We start from the raw sequence: 24301 nt of genomic DNA on the forward strand, positions 1-24301 counted from the left end.
CAGCCAATCAGATTCAGATTTAATTTGAGCACGAAGAGGGGTGTACACCGGACGGACACTCTTCAAAAATAAGCTAATCAGAAAACTAATAATATAAACATATTTAGATCAAAAACTGTAACTTAAATTAATAATCGGCATAATGTCCGTGTGCAAAGTGGTGCCGCTTGTAACGAGCCGGAATTTCGGTAGAATAAGTGCCGCGCTGAGTAGTGCAAAGTTGAACAGAAGTTATTTCACATATACCCAGTCATTGTCTCAGCCCCTAGATCGGGTGCCGGAACGTTTGACTGCCAAAGAAGCCTTCGAGAAATGGTTGAAATCCGGTAAGCAAAAATTTCTCTTCTAAAAATTAATTCTGTATTCACATTAGAACCTATTTGGTTCGGCCCGTTTTCGTCTATCTACCTGTTTATGTAGATGTTCAACTTGTTCGACGTCGAATTTATGCTAATGAGCGTCGTTTCGTTTAGAGCTACGTAAATGTTATTAACTTATTTATGACCGACGCTCTGTTTACGCGGTCAGTTTTTACAAAGTCCGAAACGCCACCCTGCTACTAATTTAGATGCCGCATATTATGTTGTGTTGCGTGTCATAAATTTAACAAAAGATCAAGTCATTTTACGCGATTATTCAACAAAGTGCAATAAAGATCTTCAATTATTTATGAAAGAAAGTGTAGGTAGGTAACTCAAGTCTCAAACAACATGACTCAAAATATTTTAACGTGAATTGTATGTCTTTTTTAAAACTAATTAACTTTGTTTAACTTACAATATTATAGCGTGTTGCACTCTTAACTCTGGTTTTTTATAAATCCTAAAATGGATTCTACTACAAACTGTCAAGAAACATATTGTTTCTGTTGACATGAAACTTTACTTAACAAATGACCGGACAGTAAAATTAACAATAGCAGCATACCTACATAAAAAAGATCATACATAATTCAATTCACAAACAATGCAAAAAAAAAACTTGTAAAAAAAATGTTATCACAATATTGGACTTTGCTCTACAGCAGAAAAATTAGGTTCATACTCTTTGTACTCTATATTTGTACTTGTAGCCAGATTCAGTGATTCACTATTACCCTGAAAAATACTGGCAGCATTATCCAGAATTTTTCGAAGAGTTCTGCTCTATTTCTTATAGTAAATTCATCATCATCATCTTCCTGCCCTGTTCCCAAGTCATTTGGGGTCGTAAAACATCCTTTTCTACATAGATTGGCTTATAATAACCACATAAAAAATGGTTTAATAGATTAAAATAGTATAATTATTATTTTCAAACAGGAAAATCGAAAGGCTTCAGCTGAGCTAGGGTTTGGTTTCTGATGCTTAAATTCAAGGTTCCATTTCAAATGTATCTATTATTATATGTTCAAAAAGTAGGTCTTATGTAGAATGTAAAAAAATATATAAATACATAGTGAAACATTCATCTCCGAATTAGTAATCAGTAGTGACTTGGAGAGTTCTCAAAGACTCAGATGATGACAAAACCATTTTCATCTCTTTAAGACTACACCGAATTTGTATATGTATATATCAAATTAAACCAATTATTGTGTATTTTTCAAAACAAACTCATGAATTTTTGATCATATATCATAGAATATCACATCAAACACAATGTTACTACACTTATGTAACAACAGGGGCCAATGAATGAACTAAGCCTATTATCTATTTGAAGGAACCTAACTACTACTGACAGCTGAAGTACAAAGTACATTTTAAACTATGACTCAAGTTTATGCAACCTTAGACCTTAACTCTATGGCAATAGTCCTCAATTTACCATGAACTTGTTTTATTATTCTGTTGTTTGAAGCTGGTATTTTTATTGACTGTTGTATCAGGTAACAACTTCGGAAATTGATGTTGTTGTGGTCTTGTTAAATTATGTAGAATACACTGAGTAGTAGGCACAACAAGACCTTTTTAACATATGGTAGTAAATTTCATCCTATTTTAAAAATATTCACTAGCAGTTTCTCCGCGATTTTACCCGTTACGTACGTGGGAACTTCTTCACCTATCAGGATAAAATACATATAGCCTATATTACTATTTGCCCGACAGTGAAAGAATTTCTCAGTTTAGTAGTAGTTTCAGTTTCACAGCCCTTACGGTACAAAAAACGAAAAAAGAAATCCTCTATTATATTAGTACTAGATACACGATGAGGCAGATTGCTATAATTAGATAAAATGCTGCTTACATGAGACTACATAGTAATTGACAATTACTACTCTCATGACTCATGATTGATCAAATTAGACATTTATATAAGTGTGTGTTCAGCATCAGATGACAGTGCTTTACTGAATATTATAATTATAATTGAGACTGTAACCACCTTCATGAAAACACTAGGTATTTTCATGGTTTCACCCACGTTCTGAGGGAACTCCTTCCCGGACACGGCAAGCAAATTAATTGGCGTTATTTTTTAAGCTCTACTAACTAAATTATAAATCTGTGTATCAAATTGCATGGGTCAGTAGTTTTGGGTTGAAAGTGGGACCAGTTAGACAGACAGACAGAGTAGCTGTTGCATTCATAATATTAGTAAGGATTTAGTTACTAAACCTATGATAAGCCCCAAGGTCAATCCCCATGAAATCCACTTAGGTATTGACAACTATGGTTAAGATAAGTTGAATCGGCATTAGATTAGATAAACTCTGAAATGTAGATAACATACAGTAGTATTTTTTCAATCTTTTTCAATTTAAAAGTAGAAGAAACAAAAAACAAATAGGATCAAAGTTTTTACTATTTCGGCGCCCTTGTACATTTTCGGCGCCCCTTTATTTAATCGGCGCCCTTAGTCAATTTTCCCCGATCGATTTTTTTATAATAAATAGACATAGAAAAGACAATAGAGATAGAAAAGACAGGTGTAACTGAGGTCTTGGAGGTTGATTTAACTGAAAGATCTGTTTACTAAATCTTACTTTTTTGCATATAAAACATAGGATTTTCATTATTTTTACTATATGGACTTGTGGGCTGGGCGATTCTCTCTAAAGTCAGAAGTCCCTATGCGAGTGGTCCTAAATTATAACATCTGCATACATATGTTCATACCTGAAAAATAACTGTGTGTTATTATTAGTACAGCGCACACAATATCGCATGAGTGTGAACACCCTTTAGCGGGTCAGCGATATATTTGGGCAACGCAGTAATGCAGTGCGTTTTAAAAAGTTTCTGGTTGAATGAACCCGAAAATGCAGTCTTATGAAAAAAAAGTGTAAAGTAAGAGAAAGATAAAAAGTGTAAGATTTAAGTATTTTTACGGCTGTGTAGAAATTCTTTTATTAATCTTATTTGCTTGACCCATTGAAACAGGTTCCTTCCAAGGTAACTAATTTCAAAGATTTTTTTATGTCTTTGATAAACTCCTGTTAACCAAATGCAGTAGACGGCAAAACTTAGGTCTAGTCTAGCAGTTGACTTAGTAACATAATTACTAACACGAATTATTTATAAGTATTATGTTGCTAACTGACCTTTCATGAACCTTATCATTGTACAATTCATTTCAAATGAATAAAACTACAAGCGGAATAGATAGCCGGGTCGATGGCGTGTGTAAATATTATACGTGTAAAAATTGGTAAAAATACACACTCATTACACGTGTTTGTGTGTGTGTTCCACTCAAATATCTTGACGTAAGCTAATAAAAGCGCGCGAACTCTTACAATTTAATCTATGACACTTTTTGTGTCACCTTGGCTGGGTCAAGGGCGCCAGACACAATGGGATGCTGTTGCCAATCAAAACATGTGTTATATAATTAGCTGGGTTTATCGAGTAGCCAAAATAAAAGTCTATTTTGTCTTTAGTTCGAATGTGTCATTAGCTACATGCTAAGTTGATTCATCGTCATCCTCCTGCCCTTAGCCCTTTAATGTGGTTGGTTCATAATGCTTTTCTTCTTCTATATTTCTATCTGAACTTATATTATTTTCAGCCATAATAAAACTATCAAATATTAGCGACCTTTGCAACTCCTGTCTGCTAAACAGTTTTTTTTGCAAATGCAAGGTTGAATTAGTAATACGTTGACTACACGTTACTTGCATGCAAAAGCATTCCTTAACATAATATTAAAATAATAGCGAGTGTAGAATAGTGTTTTCAAGCAGCTTTTCCTCAACGCAAATGTTAGTAGCACAGTATGCTTGTAAAAAAGGCAAATGAATGGCGTCACTAGGAGATAAGGCGTTAGTTTGTTTATACCGCAAATTCTGTGTCAAACAACGTAATCGAAAATAATTATTTCGATATAACGTGACTTGGTAGTTTTTTTTTTTTGGTGGGACATCAACAAATGCCCCTCTCGCTTTGGGTACAGCGTGAAGTAGTGTCCGACTCTTACTGACTAAAACCCACCATATTCTTGTGTCACTCTTACGGACTAAAACCCCCCATGTTCTTTCTTGAGCCCTTTATGTATCTCTTTGGAACAATCCCGCAGCCCCGGGACGTAAATAAGTCTTAGGATGGGACTTACTTCGATTCTCATATTTGATGCTTTGATGCTACAACCTGAATAATTATTTTGAGTAAACCAGTTATTAAAACTAGTTTGCTTGTTTGTGTCAATTCAATTAAAAAAAATTGTTTTTCGTTTTTAACATTAGATTTAAAGGGCGTTGGAGATAACAAAACAGAATCGCGGCGTGGGCCGTTGATTCAGTATAATTTGGCGCCACTCCAAATTCAAAATGTATGGTTACTCAGGAATTCCAAATTCAAATGCGAGTTGGGACTTTATGCACTTTGTGACTGGCTTCTTTTTGTTGACCCAGCAACATTCCGCGTTGCTGGTTTTAGCACCAAAAAGTTAATAAACTCGTATACGGTGGATTTCTGTAACCGATCCATCCATGTTTAGGGGTTAGAGATTGAATTTTTACATTCGCTCAAAACATAACTTAAACCTAAAGAATAAATTGTGTATAGAAACCCAGGAATCCCCAGATAATGACCGAATTGAAGTTATTCTTTTTTAGTATTTCGGATTTCTGAAGTAGTATTCTTAGTAAAATTCTCCTGTACGTCCATACAGCTCCCAGCCCACATACTAACTGCGGAACCTGATGAGTACCGGATGATAAGATGTCATTGCTCTTAGCATCGATTATTTTGGCCTACTTCTTAGAAGCTTAGGCCTGCGCCGTTGCTAACATCTTGGTATCTAAGTACTGAAGTTAATAAATGTTTTCATCGATTACACCAAGATCATAATATAATGGTGTCTTTTTTGTTTTCTTTTCATTTCAGTCATTGTTACAGTTAATAACTTAATAATCCTACTTTTTGCATTGAGTTTCCAAGGTGTTGCTGCCAATAACATTTTTTTTACCCAACTGCTAAGAAGGATTATTTTTGAAATCTTTTTAATTCGAGATATTGAGAATTTGAGGTACGTAAATGAACCATGACTCATCATAAAGGACGTTGAAAGTCAAACAGTTTTGTGAATGCCGGTGACTTATCAATTCTTTAGCATAATAATTAGTTAACACTAATTTTAATAATTAATTGACATTTATTCTGAAAGCCACAAAAGAAATAATTTGAACCGATGGACGGAAATAGATTTTGGTTAGGTAGAGACTTACCTTTTGTTGTTTCACATACCTAACTTTAGCTTTGCATTATTAATTCCTTATTTACCTATTGCTTTTACTACTTGGCTAATTTGTAGTCATTGAATTTTAATACCTAATAGAAGATATACTTACATAAATCTTCAAAATAGTAAGTTCACCTTAAATGTCGACAAATGTCTCCTTTCGCAATGGAGGAGTGCCTCAGATAGAGAAGTTATTTATATTTATTATCTCAGTTTACAAGAAGTCTTATAATAAACGTATACAATCGAGGAAAAAAACCAGTGAAAACAATAATACATTGTTTTTATAGGTTACGGATGGAGGAGGGGCCGATAAACGCAATGACGACAGCATCTCCAATCTTTGTTATTAAAAACGAAAGCAATTTTGTATCTTTGTTACCTCACTCTCAAAGGTATAGAAACTGAGTTCTTAAGACACTTTTATTAGGACGTTCTGTATGTGACTATGTAATGGAATCTAAGGTAACTAATATAACAGCTGGGCCCATTAGGGCCAAGGCCTGCCGGGGCTGCAGGATTGTTCGAACCCTTTTTTGACGTCGTTAAAAAAAGGTAACTAATATTACCAACTTCGAAAAATCGTACGTCAATATTAAAATTACTAACGTCGTGACGGATTTATGAAACATGAAATGTATTTCTATACGATAAATATCAATGGCTAACAGGCTGTTGTAAATTAAATAAAATGTATTGTTTCTAGTGCCAACTTTTCTCAGATTCTAGTACCTAGTTTATGGAATAAAGTTTTATAGATATTAATAATCTGCAGAATTCCTCGAGAAAACATCATCAGTCTCTCAGTCAGTGCTAAAAGGTGGACTGAGAAATTACCTCCATTACCTCTCCCCCCCGTCCCTGAGAACCCCCCTCCCAGTTTTTTTTTGCTGCGGCTTCCCTATTTCAATAAACCACCCTTCGCCACTGCTACATTGCCATCAGATCTACAAAATAATATTTTATGACACTAACTGATCTGCTGTCGGAGCCAGAAGACATGCAGACAACATCGTATCATAGATAGCACTATTTAGGACTAGTTAGAAAAGTCTTGTGAGTAATTTTGCCCACGATCAATTAGGATGACGTAGCCGGATTTTTTAGTTTTTATATACATTAATTATATTATGATATGATAATTATGATGCCTCGTTGGTCTAGTTGTCGCAAGTGTGGCTGCTGAGCACGAGGTCTCGGGTTCGATTCCCGAGTCGGGCCGAAATCGCTTTGTGGGTTTTAGAAGACTTTCACAAAGCAGCCCGGTGCCTGGAAGTTGGTGATTGATACACCCGTGCATCGGAGAGCACGTAAAAGTCGGTCCTGCGCCTGATCTCTCTCCGGTCGTGTCGGATTGCCGTCCCATCGAGTTATGAGAGTGAAGGAATAGGGAGTGCACCTGTGTCTGCGCAAATGCAAATGCTTGTGCACTATAAACGTCCTGCGCAGTTGGCTAATCTCCTTACATGAGAACAGTCGCCGTAGCCGATTATCGGCTAGGAGGACATCATCATCATCATAATATTATGATTATTTGCACTAAGAATACTTTATCCACCTTACGTGCGTTCTCCTGAGCGCAATTGTGCAAGTGTAAGGTCAATGACTCGACTCGGAACGTGTATGAATTCACGAGGGATCTCTCCGGTCAGAGTATACATATACCATTTGTTTCAATTGAGAGTACATATTTTGATACTATAAAGCGCAATAATGTCATTTGAATGAATGAATGAATGTTGTTTGTGGGTTTTGAACTCTCGTGATTCATTCAAATTATTTTTGCACATGTAGATGTGTAGTTTTTTTTTATGCAATTTTTTGGTGATCGATAAGTTCGATTTTAAAACTATGTTGAGCAAACTTATACTCCTCGGTTTTATTCCTGAAAAGTGAATGTATTCTATGTTCTGAGAATAACCTGAATATTAGCCATAGCTGCAAACATCTGAATCAAATTGTTATTTATACGGAAATGTTATGAAACATCATATACCTAACATCATCATCCTCCGAGCCTTTTTTCCAATCATGTTGGGGTCGGCTTCCAGTCTAACCGGATTCAGCTGAGTACCAGTGCTTTACAAGAAGCGACTGCCTATCTGACCTCCTCAACCCAGTTACCCGGGCAACCCGATACCCCTTGGTTAGACTGGTGTCAAACTTACTGGCTTCTGACTACCCGTAACGACTGCCAAGGATGTTCAATGACAGCCGGGACCTACAGTTTAACGTGCCATCCGAAACACAGCCAATGGTGTCTAAGATATACTTAGAAAGTACATACAGACTTAGAAAAGTTGCATTGGTACTTGCCTGACCTGGGATCGAACCCGCGCCCTCATACTTGAGAGATTGGTCCTTTACCCACTAGGCCACCACGACACATCATATACCTAACAATTAATCTGGTATTCGGTTCGGTACATCGGATCCTTATCGCATAAGTTAATTACATTCATCTCGCTGTTAATTAAAATTTGACGTGTAAAAGTGTTGTTTACGACTTTTTTTGCAAAATAAATATAATTTTATCATGATTACAGCATTATAAGTATCGATTAAAAATGCATGGATATTATTTTATAACCTTTTCATGACCAAGGCTATTGTGACATTCACCTCGTATTGTAAATGCATTTTATGATACACTCGATAAAGTATTATCAAAACTGTAAATCGGCAATGACACCTCATAATCTGTAAGGCGCTTATTTCGAAAAAGTCCTTAGTTATGAGACCCGTACTTCATAATGGAATGATACAAAAAAGAAGAGGACTAAAGGAACGATGGATGGATTTTGTAAAAGACGATATGGCTGCAATGACAAAGGGCTACTTGACAGATGACGTCAGATAGGAAAGAATGGAAGAAAGAAGACATGCTGCTCTGACCAAAAAAATTAATAAGGGCAGGGGCGATAAAAAGAACATTAAGCTTTTACCAGTACCTACTAGGTATAATTTTAATATCTCTGGTCTAAAAATCAATCCATCAAAGAAGTTTAATTAAACAGTATTTACTATACATACATACATACATACTGTTTTAATGTATCCTTAATTATTTACGCGCACTTGAATATATAATTTCTGTAACTAGTTCAAGTTCAACAATATCAATACATTGCGTTTTGCAATTCAAATGAGTTAACTTGTACAATAATGAATTGATCATAAACAATGTATGTTAACGTAAGGTTAAAACAACCTTACGCAAGGTAAAAACAAGATTTTCCCTTTTAAAAGCACTTTTAAATTATTCTGACACAAGTCCAAACTCGAAAAAAAGGGCTTGGAAATGTCTTGATCGATCTTGGATGGCCAATCTTTTAAGAGCCTAATTGGATCGAGGCCAGATAGGGCAGACCCTGCAAGTAACTGGTACTCAGCTGGTTAGACTGAAAGCCGACCTCAACATAGTTAGGAAAAGGCTAGACCGATGATGATCTATGTATGTGTGTAATCTCCTAGTGAATGACTGAAGCCCCCGATGCTAATAAATCATATGAAACGACGATAAAAGCTAGGTCATTGTAACAGAAAACTGCATCGTAAGATATCGTTATCAACCAGCGTATTTACATAGTAAATTATATTATTAACAACATCTTCTTACGGTTATTGGCACGATCCTAAAATACATAACAAGTAATTAATCATATCTTGACGCTGAGCGTGAGATATTTTTCGTAATACAAAATACTAGCTTCTGCTAGCAGTTTGACCCACATCCCGTGGGAACCTGAACTTAAAACTTTGTACGAACCTGGATAAAAAGTAGCCTACGGCCTTCCTCGATAAATGGGCTATCTAACACAAAAAGAATTTTCCAAATCGTTCAAGCAAACAAACTCTTCAGCTTTATGATACTAGTATGTATAGATAACACTAACTTTATAAACTTGGCGCCCTCAATATCTCTATTCTTTCATAGTTACGTAGATCAGCTTGAAACAGTAGAACTGGTTACCTGTATATAATTTTATATTGTTTCGCACGAACGTTCACTTTTTTTTCATACAAAAGGCAGCAAGCTCTCGACAAATCGCCTCTTTGTTGCATTTGGTTCATCCCTTCTAAAATCACAGCATCATATCATATATGTTGGGCTTGATATATGAATCTCAAATTCTCTTCACCGCTTCCCCCAATAAATTCAATGTTATATCTATTGGTCCTTTTTTTTTTAACGACGTCAAAAATCATCAAATGACCCCTCCCGCTGTGGGTTACCAACGGTGAGGGAGTGTCAGACTCTTAGTGACTAAAAACCGTCGTGTTCCGTCGTAGGCCTTTTGTGTACCAGGGCCGCGGTATCTCTTTCGAACAACCTGCAGCCCCTGCAGGATATCTATTGGTCCTTTGGTTAGGTCCGGTTGACTAAATTACGAAATCCAATCTCAACCGGATTCAACCACGGTTCAACTGATAACTTTTTCACACAAAAATGCTTGTTACCTCTGATATGATCCTAAACTTCAGACTTTAACCTCAACAGTGCAGATAATTAAAACGTTTTTAATACGAATTTGTTTTGTTTATTTATCATTGCCAAATTCATAACAGGAGCAAAGGTTGCTTAATACATTAATTAAAGTATTTTCACTAATTGCTAATTAGGTCTGATTTTAATTACCTACCAATTTTGAGTAAACATTTTATTATAATGAATTTGAGGTCTCGACTTTCAGGTTCTTGACATCCCTTTTTGAGGCCCTTATAACAATGTAAACAAATAAATTACAGGGGTCAAGGGCACACATCGATTTCTGATGTAGACCTACCCATTTGACGGGCGAAATATTTGCATATCGTATGTTATGGTAGAATTAAGAAGGCAGATCTGCCATTTTAGATTTAAGGCCATAAGTACTCTGTGCACCTACGTTCTGGCAAATAAAAGACTTTGACTGTCACTGAATCACAGGCTCTTAGGATGAGAAATCATCAAATAAACTGCTATTAGATTAGCAGAATTTTCTGATAAATAATGTTAAAGATTCATAAGTGATCGTTTTGAACACTTTGCTTTCCAAAGTTGGTAATGGAGGCATACACCTACTTAATTGTTGACACATGTTAATTTTGCGATAAAAGTCATCCAACGAAAACTGCATGCTCTATGCGCAAAGTCTCGCACCCTATATTCTCCGAGGCTCAGTCTCGCACCCTGTATAGTTCAAGACACCTTAATCACCAGAAAAAACCCTCTAAAATCTAAAATATCCTCTCCATCATTCCAGGAATGACGATCTACGCGCAAGGCGCGGCTGCCACCCCGGTTCCTCTACTGGACGCCATGACAGAAGTCGGCGCGGCCAAGAATCTGAGAGACATCAAAGTCGTTCACATGCATACGGAGAAGGAGGCCAAATACGTTGCGCCTGAATACAAGGATATCTTCAGGTTTGTTAGAGCTAGAATTGGAGTGGAGTCCTATAACATATCTGTCTACTGATTTGTTAACGGAGATAGGATTTTCAGAAGACTTGTTTTTGGCTAATATCAATCTATAGTAGAAAAATAATTTGATTTTAATCCTAGGCGTCAATGAACTGAATCTAGAAGGGCAAGTTATGCTTTATTTAGAAATGCACTTTACTATAAAACACAGTTTTCGACGAATAAATATAATTGACCTCTAATTTTAGGGGTCAATGGACTGAAACTGGTAGGTCATGTCGTGGTCATGTCGTATACATACATACAATATTTCCGGAAAAAAGAAACAATTGTATACAGGCCCTTATTTCGAATATTTATTATTATTTTGAAGTCGTGGTGGCCTAGTGGGCAAAGAACCAACCTCTCGAGTATGAGGGCGCGGGTTCGATTCCAGGTCAGGCAAGTACCAATGCAACTTTTCTAAGTTTGTATGTACTTTCTAAGTATATCTTAGACACCAATGACTGTGTTTCGGATGGCACGTTAAACTGTAGGTCCCGGCTGTCATTGAACATCCTTGGCAGTCGTTACGGGTAGTCAGAAGCCAGTAAGTCTGACACCAGTCTAACCAAGGGGTATCGGGTTGCCCGGGTAACTGGGTTGAGGAGGTCAGATAGGCAGTCGCTTCTTGTAAAGCACTGGTACTCAGCTGAATCCGGTTAGACTGGAAGCCGACCCCAACATAGTTTGGGAAAAGGCTCGGAGGATGATGTATACAGGCCCTTATTTTTTTATTTCATCTCAAAAATGCTTAACATATCGTGATAATTGCAAGAATGACAGCATTTACTTAAATTTTGGTTTAACTGATAAGATAATGAGGATCTCAGAATTACGTGAATAGCATGTTTTCGTGCAGCTAACGGCCTTAATATGCATTTTATGAAGTAGCAGTTTTACAATTTGTTTTCTAACAATGTCTTTAGATTGATGCATTCATGCAGGTACTGAATCCTAGTAGTTCCAAGTAACTGAAGATTTCTACGGGATCTACCTTCTAGATTCTTCTTCCATTCTCACTTAGATACATATATCAGGAAATACAATACATACAATGACATTTTTCACTGCTTTGTCTCACTTCAAGCAACACGTGACTATGCAATATAGTTATCACCCACGGAGGAGTTATCACCATATATTTAACACATAAAAAAGTCGTGGTGGCCTAGTGGGCAAAGAACCAACCTCTCGAGTGTGAGGGCGCGGGTTCGAATCCAGGTCAGGCAAGTACTAATGCAACTTTTCTAAGTCCGTATGTACTTTCTAAGTATATCTTAGACACCAATGGCTGATAAAAAGGTGAAGGAAAACATCTTGAGGAAACCTGGACTATATAGTCTGAAATCACCAACCCGCATTGAGCAAGCGTGGTGATTAATGCTCAATCCTTCTCCCTGTGAGAGGAGGCCTGTGCCCAGCAGTGGGACGATAAAAAGGCTGTAACTGTAACTGTATTTAACACATTAGGTATTACACAACATCTAAATATAGACGTAACTGTCTGTACCAAAAGATAAAGAATAAGTTACCTACCTATAGGTTTAGGTAACTTTATTACCTTCCCCTTAAAATGAGTTACTTTGGTGACATTACTGACATTTAAAATAATCCCAAAGACTGTATCTTATCTCATATCTCCTACAAAGAAATATCATGTGTTGTATAAAGTATGCGTCCATAAATATCTTCGATAACAAGTATACCTATACACCTATGTTCTTTGGGTTCCGAGGGTGTTGCTAAGGTTTGCAAGCCTTCGAAAGTCGAAAAACATCGATCAAACCAGATTTTGTGAAACTTTGTAGAAAACAGTGAATATGATAAAAATATGACTTCATTGTTTGCAGCTACTTTCATTACAAGATACTAACTAACAATATTACCTAATGAGTCTAGCTAGAAGAGTTATACCTGGTCATATTGAAAGCAAGAATATGTACTGTTAAATACTTACACCTAGATGGCAATAAAAATGTATTTACGTCGCAATCTAGTTCTTGTTCGTTTCATTTGATTGTATAGTTTCCGTTGTTTGTTAAGCTGTGTCTTCTATTCAATCAATTGTTTACAAGTCGGTTAGATTACGTAATTTATCTTCATTGATTACAAACTAAATTGTTCTATCAATTGAATGCAGCGGAAGAATCCACCCTTTTTGATAATACATTTAATAGCAGTGAAAACAAGGTCATCCGTCTAGCCCTTTTCCCAAATATGTTGGGGTCGGCTTCCAGTCTAACGGTTGCTGAGTATCAGTGTTCTAAGTAGAGCGTCTGCCTATCTGACCTCCTCAGCCCAGTTACCTGGACATAACTGTGAATAGGATGCAACATTAAATTAAAATAATGAATCATAATATCAGCAATCTAGTCATTCTATGCTTTGACCTCTACAGGTAATTGTTTATCCTAGCAATTGTATGTATGTCTATTCATTCAGTGGTCAAGTTCAAGTACTTTATAGGGCTGGTTAATACTTCCGCCTTTGCATTTCGATTATTTTCTATGTCCTTATGTATATTATTTTAGTAATGATTCTACGATTTTTAGTGATGAATTCCTAAAATCAAAGACCATTAAAAACATTATTGTTATATCTAGATTTCACACACCGTTGTTATCATTACACTGATGTTATTAATTACTCCCTCGATATTAACACAGCATTTTTATCCGGGTGTTAGAAATAGTCCCCTCGGGAAGCTGGCAACACAGCTAGAACCATCTTGTCTCAACTAAACATCAAACATTTGATACCGACTCAGGCGCATCCGATACAAATGAGCAGTATAATAATGACACTCCTTATTATAAGTGAAGACTGAGTATTACATTATAATCTCTTATCGATAACGAATTAATTGTGATTGATAATGTCGGGCAGCAGAATATCCAGTTTAAACTAAGTATTTTAATGATAAGTTAAATGATAAGGCACATAGGCAGACAAAATATACTGAGATAAGTTTGCGACGCATAGGGAATATATTTACTTGGGTTATTTTTTATAACTATATGGCTCAAACCGATCTTGAGTTCTTGGAAAAGAGAATGTGACCGGACTTTCCCGCTCCTAACGTCTTTTATGATATCTTTCCAGCTTTTTTTAAACCATGATCTTAACATTTGCTCTGTGAATACACTTTAAAGAAATTTTTGATACCTCTTTTAGCCATTTAAATAAAACTACTTTTACGGATTTTATCGCGTTATATTAATATTATTTAATCCCGACGTTTCGGATCCTTTACAGCATCCATGGTCACGGGCAGACTAAGGTGTTGGTCGTCTTGATATATTAGTTACAAACAGCTACCCTACATTTTGTTGATTATTATTGACAATCCGATTCACGCAAAACGAGCTCACTGTATCCATAGGTCGAGCAGTTGTAGGCTTGGATTTTGATTTAATAGTTTCTATGATGGGATTCCAAGCAGGTGGTATGCACCAGCCATCTTCTCTATTGAAATTTGGATGTTTTTTAATTTCAATAGCCTCGCGAATCATCCTAGGTAGGAATCGGTTTTCTCTTGCAAGGACTTGTGGTTTATCAAATCTGATGTAATGCTGGGCCTTGTCTAGTGTGTGTTCACAAACTGCTGACTGTCTGGAACGGCGGTGTTTGACATCGGCGATGTGTTCTTTTACGCGGGTCCCTATGCTTCTTTTAGTTTGGCCTATGTAAGAGAGACCACAATCACATTCAAGCTTGTATACACCCGCATCTTGTAGAGGTATGTGACACTTGACAGGTGGTAAGAATTGACTGATCTTCTTCAGCGGCTTGAAGTAGGTTTTGATTGAAGCTCGCTTCAAGATGTAGCCAATCTTGTCTGTGACTCCTCTTATGTATGGAAGAACAGCAGGTAGACGCTCAACTGTGGCTGGTTTCACGCGGGTTCTGCGACGAGGGCGCGGTACTCGGAGCTTGTTGTCGTGCAGTACTTGCTTGACATGTAACACAACAATACTTGCTTGACATGTTGACAAGAGAAAACCGATTCCTACCTAGGATGATTCGCGAGGCTATTGAAATTAAAAAACATCCAAATTTCAATAGAGAAGATGGCTGGTGCATACCACCTGCTTGGAATCCCATCATAGAAACTATTAAATCAAAATCCAAGCCTACAACTGCTCGACCTATGGATACAGTGAGCTCGTTTTGCGTGAATCGGATTGTCAATAATAATCAACAAAATGTAGGGTAGCTGTTTGTAACTAATATATCAAGAGGACCAACACCTTAGTCTGCCCGTGACCATGGATGCTGTAAAGGATCCGAAACGTCGGGATTAAATAATATTAATATAACGCGATAAAATCCGTAAAAGTAGATTTATTTAAATGTCTAATATTCGCGTAAGTGTCAGAAATCAATACCTCTTTTAGCCCGAAAGTTCTTTAAATTTTATTATTAGGTGTTATAAAAAAAATGGATAAACATTTGAATTGAAGGAAAAAAACAGGGAAACGAACCCTGAACCCTTAGTTCGGCAATCCGATACAGTGACCATTGCGCCAAAGGTCCCCTCAACGTTTCACAGAAAACTTTACACATTCTAATCTTTAACATCATGTCTCCTTACCCAGGTCGGTGTCACTATTCATGGCTGCGAATGTCCGCAAGTCGGTAGCCGAAGGTCGGTCTGATGCCATCCCTATCTTCCTGCAGGACATCCCCAAGCTGTTCCACAGGAAGATCATCAAGCCTGACATCGCTTTAATTCAGGTTAGTTGGATTTTTTTGAATTAGGATGGTTGCCAGAATGAGTACCAGTGTTTTACCTAGAGCGACAGCTTGTCTGATCTCCTCAATCCAGTTACCCGGGCCACCCTATACCCGTTGGGGCTAGTTTTTACATGGTTTGGCTTCTGACTACTCGTAACGATTGTAAAAGATGTTCAAATCATTTTACGGGTATTTCGAAACAAGCAGGAGCTCGTTATGACGACCATCTATCTCTTCATAATCTACGGACGACCTCACCAAGCGTTTCTTTGCCGTTGAGAAGTAGTTCCCAAGGAATTCGGGTGGTACTCAGTACAGGCTGCCGTGTGCAGTATTTCCCTGGTTTCAATCTGCTTGAAGCTGGAAATTGTTCATTAATAATTTCTACAAATAATATTATATATTTATTTTATATTGTTTCCAGGTATCTCCCCCCGACCAACACGGGTACTGCAGCTTGGGAACATCAGTCGACTGCGTGAGAGCTGCTCTAGTCAACAGCCCAATTATTGTCGGTAAGCAAGCTTTTTTTTTCTAGGAAATCATCAAATGATCCCGCTGCGCTGTGAGTGCAGCGTGAGGGAGTGTCAGACTCTTACTAAAACCCACCATGTTCCGTCTAGAGTCCTTCCTTTGTGTACCAAGGCCTTACTTATATCTTGTTACCATAACAGAATGTAACAAAGAGAAGAAACACCTTAGGGTGCGTCCACATCTGGCGAATGCGCCGCGAATGCGCAGCACGCGAGCCGATCGCGAGCTGTCCGCGAGCTGCGCGCGTGCATTTTTGTTCGTGCGCCGCTTCTGCTTGGCCCGCGCGCAGCTCGCGCGCGACCTAAGCGCCGCACGCGAGCGGCGCGCAGGCGGCGCGCGACGTCTGCCATCTTCGATAGTACTGAGCCAATATACGGAACTGTAAGGGCGAGAACTGATTGCGCGCAGATCGCGCGCCGCTCGCGCGCTCTATACGAGCCTTGCGTGAGTTGCGCTAAAGAGGCGCACCGAACTATTGCAGTGACTGCACGCGCGCAGCTCGCGGACAGCTCGCGATCGGCTCGCGTGCTGCGCATTCGCGGCGCATTCGCCAGATGTGGACGCACCCTTAGGTTGTAGATGTCAATCGATAATCTTTATCGACAGCTTACATTGCTATCGGCGATCTCAACATGATTGAGTGATTCTTTTGATAAGAGTAACATTACATCACCACCTTTACAAATGTATGTAGAGTGCGCGCCAAACATTTTCATCATCATCATCATCATTGTCATCCCGGTACATTGCGTACTGAATCTTTGTAAGATACTTATTTACATATGTATCTACTACTAATATTATAAAGAGGAAAACTGTGTTTGTTTGGTTGTAATGAACAGGCTCAAAAACTACTGGACCGTTTTTAAAAATTCTTTTACCATTCGAAAGCTACATTATCCACGAGTAGCATAGGCTATATTTTATCCCGGTACGGGTAGTAGTTACCACGGGACGTAGTACCACGGGTAAAACCGCGGGAAAACGGCTAGTAATGTATATGGAGGTAGATAATGAATAGCTGATCTCCGGTTTCAGACAGGAAGACTAACCTACTTTTTATGTAGGTACTCGAGACCCGACCAAGATTCTGCTCCAGTAAAATATTACTATGTTCCATGAAAACCCTTTCGCCAGCTCAATTTTTTTGAAACGGTAACACATTGTGAAAGATTTTTTGTTTATTTTTATTTGATTGCTGTAGAAATGTAGAAAGTACCTTACAAGTTGGGTAAATAAGTAGGTATTATTTCTTTTGTCTTTGTTCAAAAAATAAATCTTTATTTTTTATGTTTTTTTTTTTATTATTTACGTATGTGTATTGTATGTGTATATTTCTATTTTTTTCAGTAATTAAAATATATTGAAATAGTCACATGTGCAGTGGCTTTTGACCTGTAAAAGGTCATTAATTGTATTAATTACATTGATTGTTGTATAAATAGATGTTGATCTCTGAACTCCTTGTTCAATTAATACTGTAAATGGTCAGTAATTATGATTATAGCAGCCCATTGATATAATGACTGACTGTTGTAAGACTTGATCCCAGGTCTTACAGCTGTTCACAACACACACAATTCACGTGATTTGCATTTCTAATATCTATTAAACAACTTACGGGTGGTAGACTTCGCAAGTAAATGGTATTTTTTTTAGAGTATCTCAGTTCATAAATTTTAATTCCCCATGTACTTACTGTACAATATTTTTGAAGTTTTCGTCTTTCAATTGATGAATCTCATCTCTCTTCATCTTTCTTTGTCACCCTGAAACCTTACAGCACTTTCAAACTTCAAACAATTGACAACTCGAAAGATATGACGAGTTTGAGCCCGTTGGGCTTCCCGCCCGCGTCAGACTTTGTAATTCATATAATTGATTATACCCTGACAATGATTTTCTAACAGACTTTCTGTAGTACGCGTGCCTTGCACTATGTTCAAATTTTTCCCACAAAATATTGGTCACCGATTATTGCCGTCCCATTTAAACTTACACTAACATCAAAATATTTTAAATTACAGCCCAAATAAACGTCAACATGCCCCGTACATTCGGCGATGCGATCATCCACATGTCTCACATTGACACGGCTGTGGAAGACAATACGCCTCTCCCTGAACACGGAGGCAAGCCCGCCAGTCCTGAGGAGACCAAGATCGGACAGCTCATCGGACAGAACCTGGTGGAAAATGGCGCTACGCTGCAGATGGGTAAGTCTTCATCATAAATCTTCTTCCATCAGCATCATCAGGAATATAGTCAAGTTGTTCTCCAAGCGCAGACCTCTTCTCAAACAGAGAAGGAATGAGCGTTATTCACCACGCTTGTAAGTAGTAGCTCCTTATCTGCCTAAATTTTTCTCAACTATGTTGGGGTCAGCTTGGTGCAGATAGGTAAGTACCAGTATTTGACATGAAGCGACTGTCTATTTGACCTCAACCCAGTTAATACTCCTTTGTATGACTGGATGTCAGACATCCTGACTTCTGTCTCACATTGACACGGCTGTGGAAGACAATACTCCTCTCCCTGAACACGGCGGCAAGCCCGCCAGTCCTGAGGAGACTAAGATCGGACAGCTCATCGGACAGAACCTGGTGGAAAATGGCGCTACGCTGCAGATGGGTAAGTTATCAGCATCAGGCTTTTTATTGTCCAACTTTAGAGCACAATAGAAGGAGCGAGAGAAAATAATCATCTGCCTAGACTTTTCTTGACTATGTTGGGGTCAGCTTATAGTGTAACCAGATGCAGATAAGTAAGTGCCAGTCTATTACATAAAGCGACTGCCTTTTTGTCCTCAAACCAGTTACTTAGGTAACACAATACAGTTTTTGGCTTCTGTCTCACATTGACACGGCCGTGGAAGACAATACGCCGCTTCCTGAGCACGGCGGCAAGCCCGCCAGTCCTGAGGAGACCAAGATCGGACAGCTCATCGGACAGAACCTGGTGGAAAATTGCGCTACGCTGCAGATGGGTAAGTTATCAGCATCAGGCTTTTTATTGTCTAACTTTAGAGCACAGGATACAGAGAAGGAGTGAGTGAAAATCTGCCTAGACTTTTCCTGAATATGTTGGAGTCAGCTTCCAATCTAACCGATGACAGCGTGACGATGACATGAATTCTAATAGACGCAGATAAGTAAGTTTTGCATTAAGTGACTGCCTATTTGACCACAAGCCGACTTAGCCGACCCAATACCCTTGGTATGTTCATCAGCCTTCCCAGCTTCTGTCTCACGGCTAGAAAAAGGCGCCTGACCTGCCTTATGGCATCTCCGCTCGTCTTTCTTCAAAAGGAGTACCTATAAAAGATAAAGATAATTTATTTTGTTAAAACATGGGTATATGTTTACAAACCAGAGGTATTGTTAAACATGAGGTGTTGAGAAATTAGAGCCATACATATTTTGCCTGTGAGTGGCGTACAAAATTTTTATATAAGTAGGCAGGCAGGTATATAGGCATTGATTAAGTAGCGAATATCAAAACAAAACGTCACAATACAAGTGTTAGGCATCCTATAGCTGTTGTCTTTATTTCCTTGCTAAATAAACTATTGCACTTCTCCAGGTATCGGCAGTATTCCCGACGCGGTGCTGTCAGCTCTGAAGGATCACAAGGACCTGGGTATCCACTCGGAGATGTTCAGCGTCGGGGTCATTGACCTAGTCAAGCGGGGATGTATTACTAATAACGAGTACGTATTTTTTGGCTCTGATAGTGTTTTTTTTTTAATAACATCATTTATTTATACCTAGTACATAATAATATGTTAATTATTGAAGGTAAAAATATTTCAGACTGCTGACAGTTTGAATTTTTATAAGTATGAGAAGTATAAATGAATATTGAATATTAAATTTTTGTTGTAGGGAAATTACTAGATTATAGATGGCATACTATTCTATTATATACCTAATGTCAAACATATATATTATCATGAAAAATGGTCTACCATGACCTTCTGATGTCTGATAAGTAGAATGTAAAAACTGATTACTAAATTAATATTTTCAGGAAGAAGTTCCACAGAGGGCGCATGGTGGGCAGTTTCCTCGTCGGCAACAGGGCGTTATACGACTTTGTCGACAACAACCCCTTCGTTGGTAAGTACCAATGTATTTGCCAAAATTAATGGCGGCTCGCAAATAATTTCCGAGCTCAACTTCGTGCATATGGGCCAAAGTCCTCAACCCTCGCGTATCAACGCCACCCGTTAAAACCTTAAAATGGTTCTCAGCTGCAAAAAAACGTTCACCAGCGGTTTCAAAGACTGCCCTGGATAAAAAATTGTCTATGTTACTCGGAAAGAGTGTAGCTTTCTAAGAGTAAACGAATATTTCAAATCGGTTCAATCGGTCGACGTTTTCAGAGCTTTTATTATATTCGTATAGAAATAGATTTATATCTTCTCACCTATTAATATCCATTTCCCACAGAAATGTTGGAGATAGACTACGTGAACAACACACACATCGTCTCGCTGCAGCCGAAGATGACAGCCATCAACTCGTGCATCGAAGTCGATCTGACGGGACAAGTGTGTGCCGACTCTATTGGTAAGATAATAACGTTTATGTTTGTACTTCCAACTGAACCTTGATGAGTTATACATATATAATTATATATACTAATAGTGGCCCGTGGTACGCTACACATAAAGTCTACCATTTTGTTACAAAAAATTTGAAGAATGAAGAGCCGCTTGACCGATTTTCTTCAAACTTTACATACCTACACCATCTACAAAATAGTCTGAACTAAACCTAAACATTTGTTAGCGATAGATGAAGCCGTTCTTGAGTTATAAAATTACATAAAAAAAAGTGATAATGTCACTTTTTTATGTAATGTTATAACTCATTTTCATAAACTTAAAGAAATTATAATTGAATATAAAATATGCTATGTTCGAGTTGCCTAGATAATATAAAAGTCCAATTATTACAAACATTTGTTATACCTTTTTATACAAATGGGCAGTAGGAAGATCAAAAATATTTTTTACTTACTTAAAATAACCTAATTCTTTCCCCAGGTACTCGCATGTTCTCGGGTTTCGGCGGTCAGGTGGACTTCATCCGCGGTGCCGCTGAGTCAGTGGACGGTCGCGGCAAGCCCATCATCGCGCTGGTCTCCGTCACCAAGAAGGGAGAGTCCAAGATCGTTCCTACGCTTAAAGTTGGTCAGTATATTACAGATATGTTACTATGTTTTCACAATTTAATGAATGTTGGAAATGGATCCATATTTTGAAATGATCATGACACGACACATGCGTTGATTTCATCATCGTCCACCTCATCTCATCATCTGCGTAGCCTTTTCCCAACTACGTAAGAGTCGGTTTCTAGTCCTAACAGATGCAGCTGAGTACCAATGTTTAACATGGAGTGGTTGCCCATCTGACCTCCTCAACCCAGTTACCCGGGCTACCCAATACTCCCTGGTTAGACTGGTGTCAGGCTTACTGGCTTCTGAGTAACCGTAACCACTGCCAAGGATGTTCAAATGACAGTCGGCGTGACCTAAAGTTAATCCAGCTCTCCGAAACACGATCATTGGTGTTCAAGGTAATCTTAAAAAAGTACATACAAACTTTACAAAAGTTTGGTACTTGCCTGACTTGGACTGAATCCACACACCCACACATGAGAATTTAGTGCTTCACCAACTAGGCCTAGACTACCATATTACAAACACTAACCACAAAATCCCTTCACAGGAGCGGGAGTAGTAACAAGTCGTGCCCACGTGAACTACGTAGTAACCGAACAAGGCATAGCGGATCTCTTTGGCAAGACTCTAAGGCAACGCGCATACGAACTGATCAAGATTTCACACCCCGACCACAGAGAAGCGTTGGAAAAGGCCGCATTTGAACGCCTTAAATGCATGCCTGCACCTTAGAAAAAGAAAAATTAAAAAATTATGTTCTTTTTTTAATTTTATTATATGTTGTATTTTTTGGGATTTTTTGTGTAAGATCTTGGTGTAGGTTTTTTTTTTGAATAAGAAAGCGTTTTTTGTCGTTTAAAAAGGAGTGTAAAAGCTTTGCAATTTTTACAAAAATGTGTTGGTTTTTGCCAAAAAAATATTGCATTTACTATGTATTAGCAAACGATTAATAATACATACGTTAACATAATGCAATGTACTTTGGAGGTAGGATAGTTACTGGGAGTTTAAAAGAACATCATTTTAAAGAATAAAAAGTTATATAGGAAAAAGTGGATGGCGTTATCAATGTGTAGTTTTGTCTGTTAGCCCAGTTACAAGTCAAAAAACGGAGAACCTCCTTTTTTAAGTCCTTTAAAAATGGCATAAAACGCTTCTTATTTCCTATACCAAGATCTTGTCAACAGAAATCCCAGTTTTTTTTTAATCAGCTGATTTTAAATCTACACCAATAAAATGTATTTGTTATAGAATATTTTCAAACAAACTGTACATCCGTTATCCTAAGTATTTAAGTGCTTTTTATTCCATGCAATGAAATATTTTTTATTATATGAAATGAAATGTTCATGATTGTTTTAATAGGTTTTGGGTTCCAAGTTGATTAAGACCTGGGCTGACTTGTTTTAAAGTACATAGTTTCATAATATCAATTTTTGAAATATATTTCAAAGACCTCACTGCCTGATATGTAAACTTACCTTAAAACTGGTTGGCTATGGGGAAAAAAAATACTAAAATATAGTTGAGAGAAATAGTACTATTACTGTTTCTACAAGGTTTAAAAATATGCCCCAATATTATACCACAAATATCAGAAAATAAACGACAATGCAAATCATGTTTAAAAGTTTTGTGCATTTTGTAAAAATATAAAAAATACTTTTTTTTTCTTTATAAGTGTTACCATCAAATAAAAATTATAGTGGTGTAATATTAAAAAGTATTATCAAATTCCCTAGTCCAGTTAGTAGCTAGACTTGCTTTTTGTCTAGTACTTTTAAATAGAAACTGCACTCGTACATCGTTAAAATGTCGACGGACATTTATTAAAGTAAAAAGTATTGATAAGTGTCGACGCACTTGCGTGTTAGATTGCTAGAATTTCATTATAAATGTAACTAGCCTAGTTTTTGTAGTAAACACGAAATGATATCAATGAAATAAGCGAAAATATGTTATTCGAAGTAAATGTACATGCGCAATAAATAAACTAGCTTTATTTTTAGAATTATCTCGAATTTATTAACGAAACCGTTTTTTGGAAATGTTTTTAAATCATTTTTTAATGTTACGTGTTTGTTTAAAATACACGATGTTTTATAGTATACAACGCTGATATTGTACTTTGTGTTTTTAATGAATTAAAGATCATATACCTACATTAGAAAAATAATGTTTATGTCTTGACCTATTCCTCCAACATCGAAATATTTTAAACCTGAAAAAACCGGCTTAGTGCGATTAGGACTCATAATGCATGGTTCATAGAAGCAGTCAAAGTACACATATTTTAGCACTTTGCATGTGCGTGTCTTTGAATCTATTGACTTTGAAATAAACCTCAGTGCCATTTTCAAAAACAACCTATGTATGTATACCATGTAAATGACACATAATCAAAGGTATACCCCAAGTACAGGTTTAGTGCAGCGTAAAGCGTAAAGCCGAATAGAATACATTTATTTACTATGTGAGTTTCAATTGTGTACCTAGTCCTAATATTTTTGGAAGGACATGACGAAAGATGAATTGATGATCATGGTTCCGTTTTTGCGTCATTACACTACAGTATTTAAAAAAATATGACTAAAAGTTTACAGCTACTTTATGAACTGTTTGAAATTCGCGCTAGTAAAATCGCTTTCAATCTGACTCTACGTCTCAAAATAATTACTGTGAAATAAAATGCCAATTTAGAAAGAATTACGAAGATAATAATATT

General features: G+C 37.3%; 1 protein-coding gene across 1 annotated transcript; it reads left to right on the forward strand.

Annotated features, from left to right (window-relative positions):
• Positions 1-23749, forward strand: LOC124641961 (4-hydroxybutyrate coenzyme A transferase). The gene is made up of 10 exons (XM_047180232.1): positions 1-326; positions 10914-11076; positions 15714-15852; positions 16277-16367; positions 18414-18602; positions 19969-20095; positions 20416-20504; positions 20838-20957; positions 21437-21583; positions 22124-23749. The coding sequence occupies exons 1-10, from the start codon at positions 143-145 to the stop codon at positions 22306-22308; spliced, it is 1434 nt and encodes a 477-aa protein (XP_047036188.1). The 5' UTR covers positions 1-142; the 3' UTR covers positions 22309-23749.
• Positions 23750-24301: the final 552 nt, after the last annotated feature.

The sequence above is a fragment of the Helicoverpa zea genome, chromosome 23, assembly GCF_022581195.2.
Source record: "Helicoverpa zea isolate HzStark_Cry1AcR chromosome 23, ilHelZeax1.1, whole genome shotgun sequence".
NCBI classification, from domain to species: Eukaryota; Metazoa; Arthropoda; class Insecta; order Lepidoptera; family Noctuidae; genus Helicoverpa; species Helicoverpa zea.